The following is an 18408-nucleotide window of genomic DNA, read 5'->3' on the forward strand; positions in this document are numbered from 1 at the left end:
AAGTGCAATGAGCATATTGGTAGTCAAATTCCAATGAAGTGAACCACAATAAGATTGAAGATCTTGGTGGATTTACACTCAGAAAATGGCAAGCTTTAAAAGTTAAATAAGTTAACCATGATCAAATTCAAATCAAATGCTTTGACATTTTCTCCATTTTCTTTGGCTTGATGAAATGATTTATGAAAATTAGAAAAATAAAAGGCACTTGATACGCAAGTTTTGATGGTGGTTTGTTTCAAAGCTTATCTTATCTGTTGTCTTGTCAGTTGTCTCTAATTTTTTTCTTATTTGACTTGCAGATCTCAAGATCCTATGAAGCAGTAGGAATCTGGAAATTTGAAACATCACTTCACCTCTTTAGATCAAGAGTTGCTTTTTGGTTTGTGTTATAGTTGAGTTGATGCATGCTCCTAATTGCAGCGTGTGATGAAACTGGGATTTCCATTATGTATGTGTTGTTTATAACTCATATCAAGCATGTCTTATTCTGCATGGGGCCCAGTCTGTTATGCATACAAGCGGGTTTGCGTAATGGAATGGATGGGAACTCTCTTTTATTTGTTTTCGCTTCTCACTGTTGTGGAATCTTCAAGCCGGCTGGGCATAATGTTGTTTGTCAAAACTGGTATCGAACTGAAAATGTTACACAGCTGGCCAATATTAAGTGCAGGGATATTTGTGCTTATCGCACTTGTGCTGTCAGTGTTTCTTATTGTTGAGCACTTAGCTTTTTATAATCAGCCAGAGGTGAGCTTTGTGATCTTTTTTATTTAGCACCTGCATCATTTGAGTCCCCTTTCATTATTTGGAGTCTGAAAGTGTAATTGCTATTTTTATTTTTGTTGCTTTTGGTCGTTATTTTTAAAAATATCACCATCATCATTGTAATCATCATCATCCTCATCATTGTCATCATCATTGTAATCATCATCGTCCTCATCATTGTCCTCATCATCATTGCTATCATCATAATTGTTATTTGTGTATTTCTTCTTTTGTTTGATCAAATAATGCTCATTTCTTGCCCCAGGAACAAAAATTTTTGATTGGTCTTATTCTCATGGTTCCTGTTTATGCCTTGGAATCGGTATGTATTTTTACATTTCTTATTTTCAGTTTTTCTATAGTATGATTCTACTTTAGCTTCAGAAGAGCATTGATGTGTAAAAGAACAAAGAAAATATGGGAGCTCAAAATGCCATGATTAATAAACATGGGTTTTAGAAGTTCTGACTTTTGCAAAGTAATGATTGAGTTAGATCATAGTATTTCATTTTGGCTTCTTTGCTATATTGATTATTTTATTTACTAGGATTGATGGGATATTGGGTGAGAAAACCTCTTTCTCCATCTATTGTGTTCCTTTTTGTTGAATTTATGGAAGAGAGAAATACTTCATTGACTTATTTTAATCAGAGTACATGAACCTCTATTTATAATAGAGGAATATAGTAGAGTCCTATTACAATAAAACTACTCTTGTCCCAATTACACCCAAACTCTAACACTGAAAGATAAGTCCTATCATAATTAAATAACCCACAATAAATAGAAGATTAACCTGACTAAAACTCCGTTAAACTGAAACTCTTCTGTGGCACGTGATAATGATAAGGATGCCAACTCGTGGCTATCTTTGTGGGTCCCATTTGATCTTCCAACTTTGTGGGTCCCACTTGATCTTCTTATGGGCTTGGGCCCATCTTACACCACTCTTAGGTATGTGGGTCTTCCTTGGTCGTGTGGGCTTGGGCCCTATCTTCCAACACTCCCCTTCAAACTGGGGGTGAGAGAACAACATGAACTCCCAACTTGCTGCAAATGATGTATAAAATATTTTTTTTATAATGTGGCACATCTTCCAACACTCCCCCTCACGCTGGTGCTCTCGTTCATGAGGCCCAATTGGTCCTCAAGTCGTATGTCATTGCTCTTTAATCCAGTCAAATAACTCATGCTGGATGTTCGACACACTTCTATCTTTTGTAGGTAGTGTCACTCCTATTAATATAGGTAGTGGGTCTATACGCTGTTCGGAAGTATAATAAAAAAACTCCTCCATCACCGTGTCCCTCCACAGGACAACGACTCTCAAGTGGTAGGAGTAATAAATGTCAATTCATGGGGGTATAACATAGAGTTAGTAATAAACTCTTCCATCACGGTGAAATAAAATAGATGTCCTTAAGGGTAGTGGATGTAGTAATAAGTTCCTCCGTCACGGTGATGTAACATATATTGAGGCCACCTCTTCTTCAATAATAATGTCTCATCCAATGAGACATAATAGCAACAGCTATAATGGGCTGGGCCCATATAACATGAATCAAAATAATCCTTGTAAAATTGACCCATGAAATAATCTAATGCACATATCTGTACCAAATAATATGCTGACCAAAGAATAATCTGTCAATTCTTCAAAAATAATAATCCAGCTAGAGAAAAAATTTTCCGAGTCGCACCGAGTCAAATACTAGGTCAGTATATCCGAGTCGTGGCAGAAATATGTATAAACTTTGGTCCAGACACGGTCTGAGTCAGATTGATCCAGACTCGAGTTGAGCCTGGGTATACTCTTTTTTTTTTTTTTTTTTCCACTTTGACCCGAGTTGACATGGGTTGACTCGATAAGGAACTGAAGCAAGCTCGGGCTTGGTTGAGTCGGCCCGGTTTGACACGAGACTCAACTCGCTGGGTCTCAGCGTTGATTAATTTTTTCCTAACTTAGGAAAAAAATTAATCGGGGTCGTCTTCAACCTTCTGCCGATCCCGAACAGTGCGGAAAAAAAATCCACTGCAGTAAAATCCGATGTAGTTTCGTAATTCAGATACTTATCTGGTGAGAGCATGATCCTTCAACAATCGTTGTCTTCCTCACGGCACCGAACAAGGCGGGCGACAATCATCGATTTCCTCACGGCACCAAACAAAGCGGGAGACGGTCTTCGTCTTCCTCACGGCACCGAAACTAGATACGGCAACCCAAGGGTTTTTTGAGGATAAAGGAACGTCAGAATGGCTCGGAAGAACCAGCTGAGAGCTCGGTGATAATCTAGCGGGCTCAGTGGCCGCTGTCTTCATCGGTGCAATTTTTTTTTTTCTTCTTTGGTAACGCCTCCGAATAGTCCTCCTTCTACCGCAATGGCACGAACAGAGAAGCAACTAAACTCCTTCTCCTTCTTTTTCGTGAGCCTCAACAACAACGTCTTCACTCTTTTTTTTTTTTTTTCTTCTGCGGCAACGACGCCGAACAAAGATTCTCCCCCTCAGCTGAAAGACTCTAAAACTCGGTATGGTGGTTCGCTGGTTCGAATCTGCACCTATATTCTCGGCGGAAATAGAGTTCTTGGCGGAGTACTCATATGTAACAGAAACCAGACTCACAGAGTCGTCGTATCCGAGCGGTTCAGAACAGAGAGGCAGTCGGCGGAACAACAAGCTCTTTGTCTTCCTTGCCAACAACGCCAAACAGAGCGGCTCCTATCGGTCTCCACCGCTGCAGACAAGTCTCGCCAGATACACCCCCCCCTCCGCAGTCTCGAGGCAGAACCAGCAACCACGGCAACGGTCGGTAAAAACAGAGTCAGCAACGAGAAAAAAACTTATCCAAGCAGCAGAAATCTTCCCACTAGAAGAGCAGTATAGGGGAGAAAAAAAATAAAACGACTAATGGGTGTAGGGACTGAAGAAAAAAAAAACTACGAACCCTAAGTACTAAAGATGATAGATCAGAGAAAGAAAAGAGAATCTCATTACCTCTGTGGGTTGACCAAGTCAACTCACAGAACCTGCTCTGATACCATGTCGAATTTATGGAAAAGAGAAATACTTCATTGACTTCATTGACTTATTATAATCAGAGTACATGAATCTCTATTTATCTTAGAGGAAGGTAGTAGGGTCCCATTACAATAAAACTACTCTTGTCCCAATTATATCCAAAACTCTAACACTTAAAGATAAGTCTTATTATAATTAAATAACCCACAATAAATAGAAGATTAACCTAACTAAAACTCCTTTAAACTGAAACTCTTCTTTGGCACGTGATAATGATAAGGATGCCAGCTCGTGGCTATCTTTGTGGGTCCCACTTGATCTTCCAACTTTGTGGGTCCCATCTTACACCACTCTTAGGTATGTGGATCAGATTTTCCTGGCATGCCCTTCAACATGAGGCTTAATCTTTTTGTTTCACAGATAATTGGAGAAGATGGAAAATTTTTGTTGGTCATTGTCGATGAAGAGTTAACAGTTTCCAAAAGAAGATATACCATTGCTCTGCTGGTTTTCTATTCCCAGAATGTTAACATAGTTCTTCCTTGTTGAAGTTACAATAGAGCAGGAGTAGGTGGTGTGTTCAAAGGTCACAATGGAGACCCTATTCTTTTTTATGTTGGTCCAGTAGGCATTGTCGATTCTAATACTGCTGAAGTTAGTGCTCTGCTGTTCGGCCTCCAAATCTTCAGGGAACGTCTCCATGGCAAGTTAATCATTGAAGGCGACTCGAAGACGGTTATTAGTTGGTGTTCCAAAGATAGCCTCCCCCCTTGGCGCCACTGACCCATTACTGATAGTATTGCTGACATTGTATCTTCTACACATTGTAATTGGAATCTCATTCCTAGATCAGCCAACTCTTTGGCTGATAAATTGGCAAAATTCGGAACTTCCTAGCAATCTCTCATTGTTTGGGAAGGCTTCCCTCCTTTGTAATATGCTCTCTTGAGTTTTTACCTTAATAAAAATCAGCATCATTTAAAAAAAAAACATAGTTCTTCCTTGCTATTAAGGATTACATGGTTACATTTTCAATGATTAGTAAGAGTCAGAAAAAGTACTTTGGGCCTTTAGTTTAATTATCTCTTGGGGTTTCTAGGCCAAGTCAAAAAAGAAAGGGAAAGGAAAAAAAAGATGCAGCTACTGAAAATTGGTTAGATCTGGAATTTTAACAAATTGTGTTGTTACATTGATTTTTTATTTTCATTTTATTTAAATTTATTTTTCTGTCTTGACTTGTTCACGTCTTGGTTTCTATTTCTGTAATCAATCAGCTTAAGTGTTACAATCTTGACCTTTTATTGGTCATGTGAAAATCTTTACAGAAAATTTCCATTTTTTGTTGACCTTGCAGTTTTTTTCATTAGTGGATTCAGATGCTGCATTCAATTGTGAAATAATGCGTGATTGTTATGAGGCCTTTGCTTTGTACTGCTTTGAGAGGTATTTGATAGCATGCTTAGGTATGTTTCAACATTTGTAAACTTGTGCATTCAGAAATTTCTTGTTAGCCATTTAATTTTTTTCTTTTTGCCAGTTGTCATGAAGCCTAGTGACTTAGATATAATATTTTGATTTGCATAAAACTAATGACTTGGCAATAAATCTGTGATTCGGTAACCGAGTAAAGTTCCAATCAAACAGCCTGTTGGTGGTTGTTTTGTTTATTTTCTGATTAATGAATTTCCATTAAAAAAAAACAGCCGTGAATTTGTTCAGTAAGCCTTTAGAATGTCTGGTTACTGTGATGTTGATGTAATCCTGATTGAGATCTTGTACTTCTAACAAAAATGAGTCTACACTTTAGAAGCCAATACCATTGTCATACCCCTATCTTATTGAAAAAACACTGACATATGGTGAGACAAATAACTTCAAAATAAATGATGATAGTCATATACTTCTTAAATGTTTTTGGGGAAAAAACATATACTTAAGCTAAAGATGATCAACTTTTTTCTTTAACTTATTTTTCTATCCTTGTAGTATCAACTGGTGGAACATTTCATGTATGGTTGGCCTATTGTAAATAGGTGTGGTGTTGTTCATTTCTAGGTGCAATGCATTTGAGTAGTGCACCATGCAGGCCATATGTTTATAACGCCGCCAAATTACTGAAATAAAGCTGATAAAGAAAGTTGGAATATGGATAACCCAACCTTTCTTTTCTCAACTCTAGAAAATTCCTGGTTTTCAAGTTACAAGGGAAGAACTTGAAATTCAGATGCTGATTTGTAGCTTGCAACAGCTAGGAAAAGGGAAAAATACTCTAAGAAAATATTATTAGTAAAAAAGGAAACAGCAATGGTGCTCCAACAGCCAAAGGGAAAATCTCTATTATTCTTGAACAACTTGGGAAAGTTGCACCATATCTCCCTATTTATAGACTCTAAAACTACATGTCCTTGCCATAATAGGCTACTTCACTTTGAGAATTTTCCTAGGACTAGTCTTCCTAACTACATCTGAATTGAGATTTACTAAATTGAAATCCACTTGCTGGAAAATAATTCCAGCAATTAATTAAAATAAAAACTACCAACAATGAACACTTTATGGCTTTCCTAAGTTGACTACTAATAAAAGGAATTACTAACCAGACACTTCTCAAAAAAAAGAAAAAAAGAAAGAAACTCTTCTAATCGGGACCTATTAACAAATTAGGAAGCTACTAGAAGTAGAACCTTGCTAACTTTCCTTTGATAGAAAGAACTAAACCATGGTATTTTCCAAAAATAGCTAGCTGCTGTCTTTTCAGTCTTCCCCCTTCCTTTTCTGCTTTCTTCTTGGATAAAACCTTCTATGGTTTAGGATGTCTTAGTTTATTCTCATGCTTTTCAGCAATTTTTTTAATGTTAGAGTTATGTACTATGTCAATTTAGTACTAAGCCAACTGATTTTTTTCTTGATGGATGAGGAGTTGTCATAGTCTTTCTAGATTTTTGTAGAATCACTGTAGATCATCAATTATTAGGTCTAGGAGGCCTGTATGCATGCCAAGAATTTCATCTCAAACCCTTCATTCAATTTCCATCCTTTTATTGAAATTTTTTATTGATACATGTTTGTGCATGCGAATGACCATTTTCAGCATTTTTTGTTGAAGATGTTTGTGTTTTGTGCTAGGTGGTGAGGAAACTACTGTAAAATTGATGGAATGTGAAAACCAGGTTACTTCCAGTACACCTCTTTTAGAAGCCGCATATGCTGGAGTTGTGAAACATCCATTTCCATTGAACTGTTTAGTGAGGCAGTGGTACCTTGGTGCTGATTTTTACCAAGCTGTTAAAATTGGGATTGTGCAGTATGTATGTGTTCCCTTTCATTCATCTTTTGTTGGTGTCCTCTGTATCTTTCTTGAATGACTATTGACTAAGTTTTACTTTCTGTCAGATGATATTGAAGATGATATGTGCCTTTCTAGCAATTATCTTAGAATATTTTGGGGTATATGGAGACGGCCAATTTGAGTGGACATATGGGTATGTCTATCTTCAGTTTTAAGTTGTGTATATTCTAAAAGAATTTTAATGTTGTAGTCCTTTTTTAATATTGTAGCCTAAATCCAAACGTTTTTTCAACATCATCAGTGATTGTAAATATTAATTTTATGCATTAGAAAACGCTTCCCGATTATAAGGAAAGAAAGAACAGGGACACGAGGCACAGCATGAACTGAATTTAAAATAATTTATTTTGGAAAGGATAAATATTCGAAGTGATGTCTTTACTAAAGAAATGATGTCTCTATCTGATATGACATGCTCTTTTCATGCAGTTACCCTTACCTGGCTGTGATTCTCAATTTTAGTCAGACTTGGGCTCTATATTGCCTTATACAGTTCTATTCGGTCACCAAAGAAATGTTGGAACCTATTAAACCTCTTGCCAAGTTCCTTGTCTTCAAGTCCATTGTCTTCTTAACGTGGTGGCAAGGTGTTATAATTGCATTTCTCTTCTCAATGGGAGTTCTTCGAAGCTCTTTGGCTCAACAGTTGACAACTCGTATTCAGGACTATATAATTTGTATTGAGGTACAACTTTGTGTTACTCATATATGTGATGGTCCTTAACATTTTCTTATTATTAATTGTGCATGATATGTGTCATAAATAGAAGTATAAACGTGAAAGAAGAAAGAGAAGAGAAGGTACCCTTGAGAGAGAGTCTCTCCTGAGAAAAACATTCTTGAGCTGCAAAAACTAGCCTACTTGGCTTCGTTGCATATCTTATTAATCACTTGAGCTAAATATAAGAGGCTTATACACTTAATAAGATTATATAAAATTAAACCAGTTAAGGATTTTGTCATATACATAATAAGTCTGTGTCATAAAATGAAAAAAAAGTCCAGAATTAATACAACTAGATACCTCCTCTTGAGCTGCAGCTTTTAAGTCTAACATGCCCATCTTGTCATAAGGCGAGAAAACTCCTTCTCAAGGCTTTGATAAGTATGTCTCTCAGCTGATTTTCTGACCTAATATACAAAGACTAGGTCTTCCTATTCATGATTGTACTTTGATAATTAATGAGCTACTATGTTTTCTTTGAAAATGATGATAATCTTAATAAGAGAGAAAAGAAATTATAAAAAAATTACATCAAACAATTACATCATGATAAAAAGAGATCACAAGAAATAAAAAAAACTGTTTACTAGTGTTCCAGCAGTAAAAAAAAATTGAAGTATATTCATAATGGAGCTTCAATGGGGAAAGTATTTCCCACAACATGCCGTTGAAGGAAGGCACCCTTATGAGCCAATGAGTTTGCCATGGCATTAGCACCCACAAAACATGTGACCACACAATCTGAATGGACCTGTAGATGTCAAACTCCATCGTTTACATTTTTATCGAACACATGTTTTTCATCTAGACATCTAACGTAATGGGTTAGTAGTTTTGACCACATAAACCCTCGGGTTGTATGTGTCATAGCTTCAGGAATAGATCTAGCTAGATTTCACTGTTTTTGGCTCTTCATGTGACTTAGATTATACCCAGCAAAATCTCATAATGCAGTAGTAGTTTTGTCCATTTTTGGCCTGCATAATAAACATCTTACCACTCCAAGATATTCAAGTCTTGATGACATGTGTTTACTTGTATTTACTAGGAGCATTTTTTTTATATTTGAGAATTCTGTACCGCATCAATATGTATCTCCTAAGTAGCTTGTTTAAACTTCACTACATTGTCTTTAAAAACAAAACAAACACCAAGTAGAAAAGAAATCGCAGACTAGGTACAACTTAAGGGAGTTTCCCACAAGTTGTCTATAGTTTTGTCTCAAAACATTTTCTGTGAGACAGAATCACTATTTACATCGTGAATGTTGTAATTTGTTTCTGTATGAGCATTCACTGGATTAGAATTAATCATATACTTCCCTTGAGGCAACATTTTTTTATTTTTGCTCTTCTTGTATTGAAATATCTCTGTGGCCCCAATTTTTTTGGTTTGAGTATGCTGCTATGTGCATTCTTTAGCTTCATTCAATATCTTTTGACAAATTGAAGCTTTGACAAAACAAGCAACTTTGGGCAAACTAGAGGACAATTGAGTAATTCAATTAACGTAAAATATAGAGATTAGGGCAGGAATTCGAGCCGATCTCTCTTAAATACAGCTGATACAAGGTTTTGTCATAGATGGCCTTAATACGTAAACTCGATTAGGGCAGGCAAGGTTTTGTCATAGATGGCCTTAATACGTAAACTCGATTAGGGCAGGAATTCAAGCTGATCTCTCTTAAATACTGCTGATACAAGGTTTAGTCCAAGATAGCCCTAATACATAAACTCGAAATCTCATCACATAAGTGATTAGATTACCCTTATTTGAATAAAAACAGTCTTATTCCTGGTTTGCACTTACATCTCTTGGCACTCGCCCTCAAGTTGGAGCCTAGATATCGAAAAGCTTTAGCTTGCCATAAAATAAATGAAACTTCTTTTTCTGAAGCGCCTTAGTGAAAAGTCATCGAAGGACACTCTGCAGTGGTCATTAGTAGGGCCCGTAGGAAGAAAACTTCTCCAGGGCGCTTCTTGATGTATATAAATGAAGTAGAAGATTTATGTTAAAATCTCCTCTAAAGTGCTAACAGTATTGCTGACACCTTGGCTATAGAAGGGGTTTCCAGGCAGCACCTCACTGTAGAAACCTCTCTTCCTCTTTGACCTGGGCCTGACACTTCGTTTTTGTGATGTTCTTGTACTTTTCTCTCCTTTGGGTGCTTTCTTAATGGAATCCTATTTCTCATTTTTTATTTTAAAAGTAAAGTTCACCAAGTTGATTAAATGACTTTATCAAAAAAAAAAAAAAAGAAGTTAATTAGAGGACCTGCTGCAAGGTGTTGACACTTTTCACTCTTGACGACATCTTGGGTCAAAGTATGTGCTTTTTCCTCCTGACTATCATATATTTATTGGTACAACAAGGAACCTGCATTCACTAACCAACTACTTGATCTAAGCCACATTGTGGCTGTCTCATGGAGGTTACCCGGCCCTCCCAAAAGTCGTTTCTGCATGTGGAGTGCAACTCTAAACAGGATCCTTACAGAAGAGAACTTAAGAAGGGTAATTCAATCCAGCATAGCCAGTGAAGTTTTTATTGGTTGGTGGAGGGGAGCGTGGATCATACTCTTATGCATTGCTCTTTCATTGGTCAAGTACGGATGCATTTTATTTAAGTAAAATTGGCCTCACTCTTTGTATCCCAAACGGCTGCTCTGAGCTTTGCCACACCGGAAAGAGGTACAGATCTGCCAACAATTCAAAAACACTTGCTCCCTGCATGCTTTGCCCACATTACATGGTGTGCCTTTGGCTTGAAAGAAACAGTAGACTGTTCAACAGTAAGAGCTCCATTATTAAGGAAGTCCTTTGAAAGATTGTAGGTGCCATTATTGCTTGTGTCAGCAGTTGAGAAGATTTTTCAAGTCTCTGTGAGGGTGCCATGATTGCATACTAGAGCAAAGCAACTACGGCAGATGGATATTAAGTTGTAGGTGCCATGATTGCATACTAGAGCAAAGCAACTAAAGCAGATGGATATTAAGTTGATTTAATTCCTATGGATCTTTCACCAAGTGTCAATCAAAAAAAAAATTTCCTCTTCTTTTTGCCTGCAGGTTCTTTTTCCTTTTTCTCCTTTCTTACAACCCTCTTTTAAAGTACTTTTTCTGATTGCAGTCTGATTTTTTTTTATAATCATTTAAGTTATTCTGTGTGTATTTGTCTCTCTCTGTGTGCATAAGTTTATTGAACCACAATGTATTGAATCAATATAGTTGGGAGTTGAAGCTTTAATTTGCTCAAATCATGTTATTGGTGTGGAAAACAGATGGGTTTTGCTGCCGTGGTACACATTTTTGTGTTCCCTGCCAGGCCTTATCAACTAGGAGAGCGTTGTGTTCGTAATGTTGCTGTAATGTCTGACTATGCATCACTTGGGGCGCCTCCTGATCCTGAAGAGGTTAGAGAAAGTGAAAGGTCAACAAGGGTCTGCCTTGCTCAGCCTGATGAGAAGAATATGCAACTTAGTTTCCCGCAAAATGTTCGGGATGTAGTTCTTGGAAGTGGTGAAATTGTGTGTCTCTCTCTTTCTCTGTCTTTGTCTTTCTCTCTCCCTATGAAGTTTCAATACTAACATACAGAAACTCTGTTTCTCTGTCAGATAGTAGACGACGTAAAGTTTACCGTGTCTCATGTGGTAGAGCCAATGGAGCGGGGAATTGCAAAGTTACACAAAGCCTTTCTTCAGATCTCAGAAAACATGCAGCAGCTTGAAAAGCGGAAGAGAAGTTCTAAGGATGACAGTTATCTGATTCCCATGCGTCCTTGGTCTGAGGAGTTCCCCCAAGACTCTGATTATCGTCAAGAAGGAAGCATCAGTGATAGTGGTTTGGCAGGTGGGAAGAGGCCCCTTTCCACCCCAAGACATCCACATCAGCTGTGATCAGAGTTCCTGTCAATGCATTGGCTTTCTTCATACAGAACTGACAATAGTGACTAACAACTTTCTGCTACGCTATCAAGAGGACCTGGCTTCTTCCTCCAAAATTATTTTTTTTAGGATACAAATAGCTTCAGAACGTTAATAGTTAACAATAACTTGTAAGTTCTCTTCTCTTAGTACTTGTTAAACTAACAGCAAATGTCTTTGCAATGCATGGATGATTAAGTTACTGTTTGATGTTTGATGGGGATGGGTGACCTTTAACTGCTTTGATAGATTTTGTTCTCATCAGCTTTGGAATCTGATCAGATTGCACAGACACAATTGTGTCTATGCAAGTGCACATTCATATCTCACTTGTTATTTTGGTTTGCTTCTTCTTTTGAACTGGGAGGAACTGATGTTATTGTTTGATTGATCAGATAGTCCAACAAGGAAAGTGCTAACAGAATGTTTTAAATGACTGACATGTTTAAAGATCTGCGGCGAAGGAATCAGTACGTATGAGGATGACCTGTTGATGGCGGCTGCTAACAGTGACAAAGTTCTGTTTGTAGATCAAGAAATATCCAACAGCTGGATGTATATTTGATGCATTCTTAAAGAAAAAAGAAGCTGAATTTTCACAGCCGGAGTTCTGTTCAGTGTTTCTTGGAAGACTTTTTAATTGGGTTGGTCTTATGAGATTTAGCTGCATCCTGTCAGAGAACTATGGCAATCTTACATCAGAAATTGGTACAGAACAGCACACCCATGTTTTAAGGAGACTTGTGTTAGGATTTAATTTCCAAATCTGAATTGGCCCTTTCCCCTTCAATTTGTTTGACGAAAAGGTGATTTCTATCAGGGACTGAATGGTTTGTTGATAAGACTTGATTAATCAAGAATATTCAACATGAACAAGATCCCTTAGGACATGGTACACAGGTCAAAGATAATGTGTCGAGTTAGACGGTACATAATCGGTCAAAGTTGGGTATTTTTAAAATTAAATTTAAAAATTAGTTATTTGTATAAACATTTTTTTTAAATGGATAGTTTAAGTAAAATTCCCTTTTAAATATCATTTAAATTAGTAGTCAAATCCGAATCACAATATCTATTTTATCGAACTCTATTTTTGTATTATTTAATAAACATATATTGTAAAGTTGGGTGAAAGGTTTCTCCTAAAATAATTAGCCTAACTTAAATTTTTTTTTCAATTAATAAATTTAAGATCTTTATACTCACTAATCTACGTAAAACTATTCTTTTGAGACTCTGGATAATTTGAATAATATCATATCCTATGGATTTTGGCTACATCGAGGGGTTGCCATGGAAGTCTTCTCCATGCAAATCCTTGAACAAACCCAATATCCTTCATCTTAAAGAAACATCCGTCTTCCATCCTCCCACTTCTGCTGCTTGCGTCTCCGATTTCCAGTCCCATCGGATCTTGCTTGTGTTTCTCTTCCTGATTGTTTGTTATCGGTCTGCAGGAATCCAATCCAAACAAGAAGTTAATTGAATCAGATTTTCAAGGCAATGCCGAGTTCTGCAAAAGTGGAGATCATAAGCGACTTGAAGCACCGGGATCTTATTCCTCTCAGAGGCTGCTGTATGACATTGATCATAATTAAATTTAATTTGTTGACAGATCTATCAGTAGAATTAAGAAACATGAGTCTCTGAAGTTATTAGTATCATTTGAAGATCACAGGACAAAAAACAAAAAACAAAAGCAGCCACGGATATACAGTGAGAAGATTGGATGCCATCTATTGCTATTAGCTTAGCATAACGCCATTAATACCCTTCTACATTACCCCCACGCCAAAATATAAAAAAAATGTTTTAAAACAAGTTGTCCTTTAATCCAAATACAGAGGGCATTGAAGAGCATCCAGTGGCTAGACTTTAACCCGCTTGACAACTTTTTCTGGAACACTTGCATCGCTACCATCCCCTTCAACTGGTGTAGCAGCCCCTTTAACCTGTAAAAACATTGATCAGCACCTCAATTCATCATTACAGTGTAATAAAAGGTCACCATCAGAGGCCAACCAGAGCAAGATGCCCGCCAGGTTTATCCCATTGTCTTTGTCTTTTCTACCAACAGTTTAATATAAATTTGTTAAAATTTTAGGTCCTTAATTTATTAGGGTTTTGTTTGAAGAAGAAGTAGAAAAAAGAAGGAAAAAAAGGCGTAAGAGCTGTTCGTCATAGAGAGGCAGGTGGATGTGTGAGATGAGAACACAAAGAGGAAGCTACCCTTGGCATGAAGTAGGGCATGCTCCTCTTATTATTAATAATGAGTGTGATATTACACCTTAGGCCGATTATAAAATAATGAGCGAAACTAAAGAGAAGCTAAGTAAAAAACTTATTACAACTCTGTCTTTAACATTCCTCCTTAAACTAGTGCAAAAACATAAAAAAGACCAAACTTGGAACATCAGTGTTGAAGAGGTCCTGCTGCAATGGCCTTTGTTAAGATATCTACAAATTGGCTCTTAGAGGGGATGTAGTGCATGCTAATAATTCCAGTTCTAAGCTTTTCTCAAATGAAGTAACAATTAATCTCAATATATTTTGTTCTCTCTATGGAACACTAGATTTGTAGCAATATGAATGATTGTTTGATTATCACAAAGGAGCTGCATAAGAGTTTTTGTAGGAAAACTGAGCTCTGTAAGGAGTGACTTCAACCACATGTGCCATAACTCGATATTTTGCCTTTGTACTTGATCTCGCCACCACACTGTTTCTTGTTGCGTCGAGTCACTAGATTTTCACCAACCATTATACAAAAACCAAAAGTGGATTTCCTATCATTAGGAGAGTTTGCATAATCTGCATTTACTTGCAGAAGACTCAAATCCTCGAGGGGAAGATAATTTGAAATAGAAGGCTAAAAATCCTCAAAGAAAGTAATATCAACGAAAACAAAGGTTTAATGTAAGAAAGGATGGTAACACACATATCCCTTGTGATTTTTAGAATAGTCTAAGACGGTGCACCTAAAAGATTTTGGATCAAGTTTATTTCTTCCCAGTAAAAGATTATGAACAAAGTAACCTCGAACTAGCAATGGAAAGCGATGACAAGTTAAAAAAAAAGATGAAAAAGGTGATTTGTTGGCAATTACATTGGTGGGAGTGTGCGATTAATAAGATAACAAGTAGATAAAACAACATAGGGCCAATAAAACTGAGGTATATTCATGGATTAGAGTAAGGTTCGAGGAACTTCTAATGAATGTCTATTTTTCCTTTTTGCGACACTATTCTGTTAATGAGTGTATGCACATGAAGTTTGATGAATTATATTTCTTTGAGTGCAAAAATGTTGGAATTGAGAAGAAATATACTCTTTGGCATTATTAGAATGAAAATTTTGAATCTTTTTTTTTTTTAAATTAAGCCTCAACCATTGAACAAAAGGATTCAAAAATAAGATTTTTTTTTAATGTCTTTCAATAAGTATAACCAAGTTACTCTAGTTGGTATATATGGACTCTTTAAATATAGGCGTCGTGGGGAACTCTTGGAAGAGCTATCTCAACTCATGGATGATTGGATTTCACCTTGGCCACTCGGTTGTGATTTCAACACAATATGGTACAGTAGTAAGAAATAGCATTCAGCTCCTCGCATCACTTCATCCATGAGGAAATTTCGTGGTTTCATTGATGCTTATGGTCTTAATGAGATTCCAACTTTTGGGAAATTCCTTACTTAGTGATTAATGTAGTGGAACCCAACTTTCTCCAAGCTCGATCGCTTCCTAGGCTATGGTGACTAGTTTCATGTCTACTATGCATATGCTCTCACTACCGGAAAGATGCTTAACCATGAGAGGATTAAGTGGAAGCAACGTGCAAGGTATCATTGGATAAAAGAGGGGGATGCCAATACCAGCTTCCTTCACTCCATCGCCTTGGCTTGTCATTGATCTAACAAAATTAGTTCCCTACACATTGAAGGGGAGCTAACTTCTGATAGATCAGCTATCTAAGGTTCTATGCAAGATTATGCACTAAAGAATGTGCAAATCGTCCTTTCCTCACTCAGCTCCCCCTATAGAGGTTAAGAAAAAATTAGAAAGCATAGCTTAAGCGACCTTTCATTGCTAAAGAAATTGAGGACATTATTTGTCTTATGCCTCTTGATAAGGTTTCCAGCTCAGATGGATTCGATATGGAATTCTACTAACAGGCTTGGTGTTTTTTGGCTTTGGAAACAAGGAAATGGTGGAAGACTTTTTCCATCGATTCCCAAAAAAAGAAAATGTCGAATTAGGTACCAATTTTCGGTCTGGTTTCCAGCCCAGACAAGTTGACCTCTTCCAAGCTCATCAATCACCTTCGTGCCATCATTCCTCACATCATCAATAATGAGCAATGTGTATTCATGAACAAAAGAGTTATCCTTGTTCTTAAGCTGGGAGATGAGAAAGCCTTTTTTGAGTCAGCCAAGGATTGTTCTTCATAAAAGGATATCAACCTGTTAAGCACCTAGCCAATACTACCCAAAAGACCGGCCTGTTAGGAGCGGAAGACATAGGTACTTAACCCTTAGCTCAGGACCACTAGGACCAGGGCGTCCCATAACACCCATGACCGGGTGTGTGTACCGTGACACAACCATGGATTGTTCTTAAGCTGGATTTTGAGAGAGCTTTTTTTGAGCAAGCTGGCAATTCTTGGATTCCATGATGGAATATAGGGGGTTTGGACACATGGCAACATTGGATCAGCAGTAGTATTTCCTCCACTCGTTATTCTATCCTCATCAATAGTGATACTTGTGGTTATTTAAAAAGTTCTAGAGGCCTGTATCAAGGGGATCCTATATCTCCTTTCCTCTTCAATATTATTGTTGAGGATCTCATTGGCCTCTTTAGACAAGCCCAAGAAACTGATTGGTTCATTCAAGTGCTCCCTGATGGCTTCCTCAAAGCTCCTATCATCCAAACATGCAAATGATACCATTACTTTTGGTGATGACTCAATGGAATAAACCACCCGTATCAAGGCTCCAATACACATATTCGAGATCATGTCTGGTCAAAAGATCAAGTGGGAGAAGTTATGCCTTTTTTGTTTCAATCTTGACTAGAACTTTTAAATACTTTGGCCACTAGACTTGGTTGCAGCTTGGCTTCTCTTTCAGGACATTACCTTGGACTCTTGTCAATGGCAGAATTGATAGAGGTTTATGTCATCCAATACTTGAAAGACTTCACAATAGGCTCTCATATTGAAGGGGAAGATGATATCTAAGGCTGGCAGAGTAACTCTCATAAAAGCATGCTTAGCACGGATTCCAGCCTTCTTCCTCTCCTTCCTTTCCTATTCGGTGAAGGTGGCCATGTAAATCAAAGAGATTATGAGGAAATTCTTATGGAAGGTATGAGTGATGGATTTAAACAACACCTTGGCCATTGGGCTGATGTTTGCAGAAGGAAAAGTCAAGGAGGACTGGGAATCAAGAAAGCAAGAGAAACAAATGAACGTTTCCTTGCCAACTGGTGTTGGAGAATCAAAATACTACGTGATCTTCCCCATGTTCCTCTTGTTCTGGGAAGTTGAGGAGGAATTTTGATCATTGGATTCAAGGCAGTTGAAATTCTACTCGCCTTTTGCCCATATGGAAATGCATTTACATAAGGTTCACTCATTTCTCCTTTCACATTATATTCTTCCCTAGGGATTGCTAAAACAATCGCTTCTAGATTGACACCTGGTCTCAGAACACTCTTTCAGAGTACCGGTACCCCATCCTTTTCAACCTTGCCAAACTTCCAAATGCACCACTATCTCGATTTATCTCAAATGGTTCTCTACATGCGATTGATTGAAGCCATCATTTCTAGTGAAATCTTATCAATTTGGAGGTTGTTGAAGCAAGCAACTTGATGTAGTAGTTAAGAACTGAAAGCATTGGGCCTCATCATGCTGACAAAATCAGTTGGTGCCCTAATGACCATGGGACATTCACTATGGGGGGGTTAGTCAACTTGAAGGACAAGATGATCTTCAACCACATAACGCCCTTCAACACTTGAAGTCGTTAGTGGAGCACAGATGAAGCTTCATCTCGATGCAGGGGATGAAGAGGCCCTTCATCTCCACGGTTTAATTTCAATCATGTGGAAGGAGGCCCTTTTTGATCTTCTTCGAATTGAAGGACGGGCGACGCTTGTATTTTTTTCCTCTCTCCTCACACCCCCGCCCCCCCCATCGCGCGTCGTCATTTTTCTTTTTTCTTCCTCTCTCCCGCACTCCCTTCCCTCTCTCGTCTCCCTGCGCCCCCGACATTGATCTCGTCCTTCGTCTCCCTGCGCCCCCGACGTTGATCTCGGCCACCATCTCAGTTCCCTCTCGTCTCCGGCCTCAACTTTCGGTCTTCTCTCGGCCTCACCCTCTCTCTCACACCCCCTCTCTCGTCTCCGTGACTCCCTCTCTTCTCTCGGACAAGCTCTCTCTCGCTTCTCTCTCTCTATTCCCTCCCGACCTCCCTTTCTTCTTTGTCTTCTCCCTCTCTTCTCCCTTTCGGCCTCCCACTCCCTTCTCTCTCTGGCTAGTCTTGATTAGGCATCGATTTCACCCTTCGGCTTCGGATTTCCCCAAATTTCAGAAGGTATGCCTAAACCCTAAATTTTTTTC

General features: G+C 38.0%; 2 protein-coding genes across 5 annotated transcripts in view; one reads left to right on the plus strand and one right to left on the minus strand.

The window, feature by feature from the left end:
• Nucleotides 1–309: 309 nt before the first annotated feature.
• On the plus strand, nt 310–12596 carry LOC137950329 (protein LAZ1 homolog 1). 4 transcript variants are annotated; one of them, XR_011111934.1, is made up of 9 exons: nt 310–750; nt 1034–1090; nt 5141–5249; nt 6913–7094; nt 7180–7268; nt 7565–7820; nt 11139–11384; nt 11472–11911; nt 12232–12322. XR_011111934.1 is itself a non-coding variant. In XM_068796733.1 (8 exons), the coding sequence occupies exons 1-8, from the start codon at nt 481–483 to the stop codon at nt 11751–11753; spliced, it is 1491 nt and encodes a 496-aa protein (XP_068652834.1). In that variant the 5' UTR covers nt 310–480; the 3' UTR covers nt 11754–12091. The 4 variants fall into 4 exon arrangements, 3 of the variants coding, with proteins under 3 accessions (XP_068652834.1, XP_068652835.1, XP_068652836.1); XM_068796733.1 differs by lacking the exon at nt 12232–12322 and having other exon boundaries at nt 11472–12091; XM_068796734.1 differs by lacking the exons at nt 11139–11384; nt 11472–11911 and having other exon boundaries at nt 12232–12596.
• A 738-nt stretch (nt 12597–13334) lies between these two features.
• Nucleotides 13335–18408, minus strand: part of LOC137949874 (ultraviolet-B receptor UVR8-like) — a 57477-nt gene continuing 52403 nt past the window's right edge. Inside the window, exon 12 of the mRNA XM_068796102.1 lies at nt 13335–13732. Within this exon, the coding sequence (XP_068652203.1) occupies nt 13649–13732 (84 nt within the window). The 3' untranslated portion in view covers nt 13335–13648. The remainder of the gene's footprint in view (nt 13733–18408) is intronic.

Source organism: Aristolochia californica, unplaced genomic scaffold (assembly GCF_029961685.1).
Source record: "Aristolochia californica isolate CCGP_79_NKW_82.1479 unplaced genomic scaffold, dmAriCali1.0.hap1 SCAF_14, whole genome shotgun sequence".
Taxonomy (NCBI): domain Eukaryota; kingdom Viridiplantae; phylum Streptophyta; class Magnoliopsida; order Piperales; family Aristolochiaceae; genus Aristolochia; species Aristolochia californica.

What these genes read in the sequence shown, in the direction of transcription:
- LOC137950329 (XM_068796733.1), top strand. Translation starts at nt 481, where the DNA reads ATGTCTTATTCTGCATGGGGCCCAGTCTGTTATGCATACAAGCGGGTT. An exon ending in CTGTTTATGCCTTGGAATCG is followed by an intron (nt 1,091 to 5,140) that starts GTATGTATTTTT and finishes TTGACCTTGCAG; the next exon opens with TTTTTTTCATTAGTGGATTC. An exon ending in ACTATATAATTTGTATTGAG is followed by an intron (nt 7,821 to 11,138) that starts GTACAACTTTGT and finishes TGTGGAAAACAG; the next exon opens with ATGGGTTTTGCTGCCGTGGT.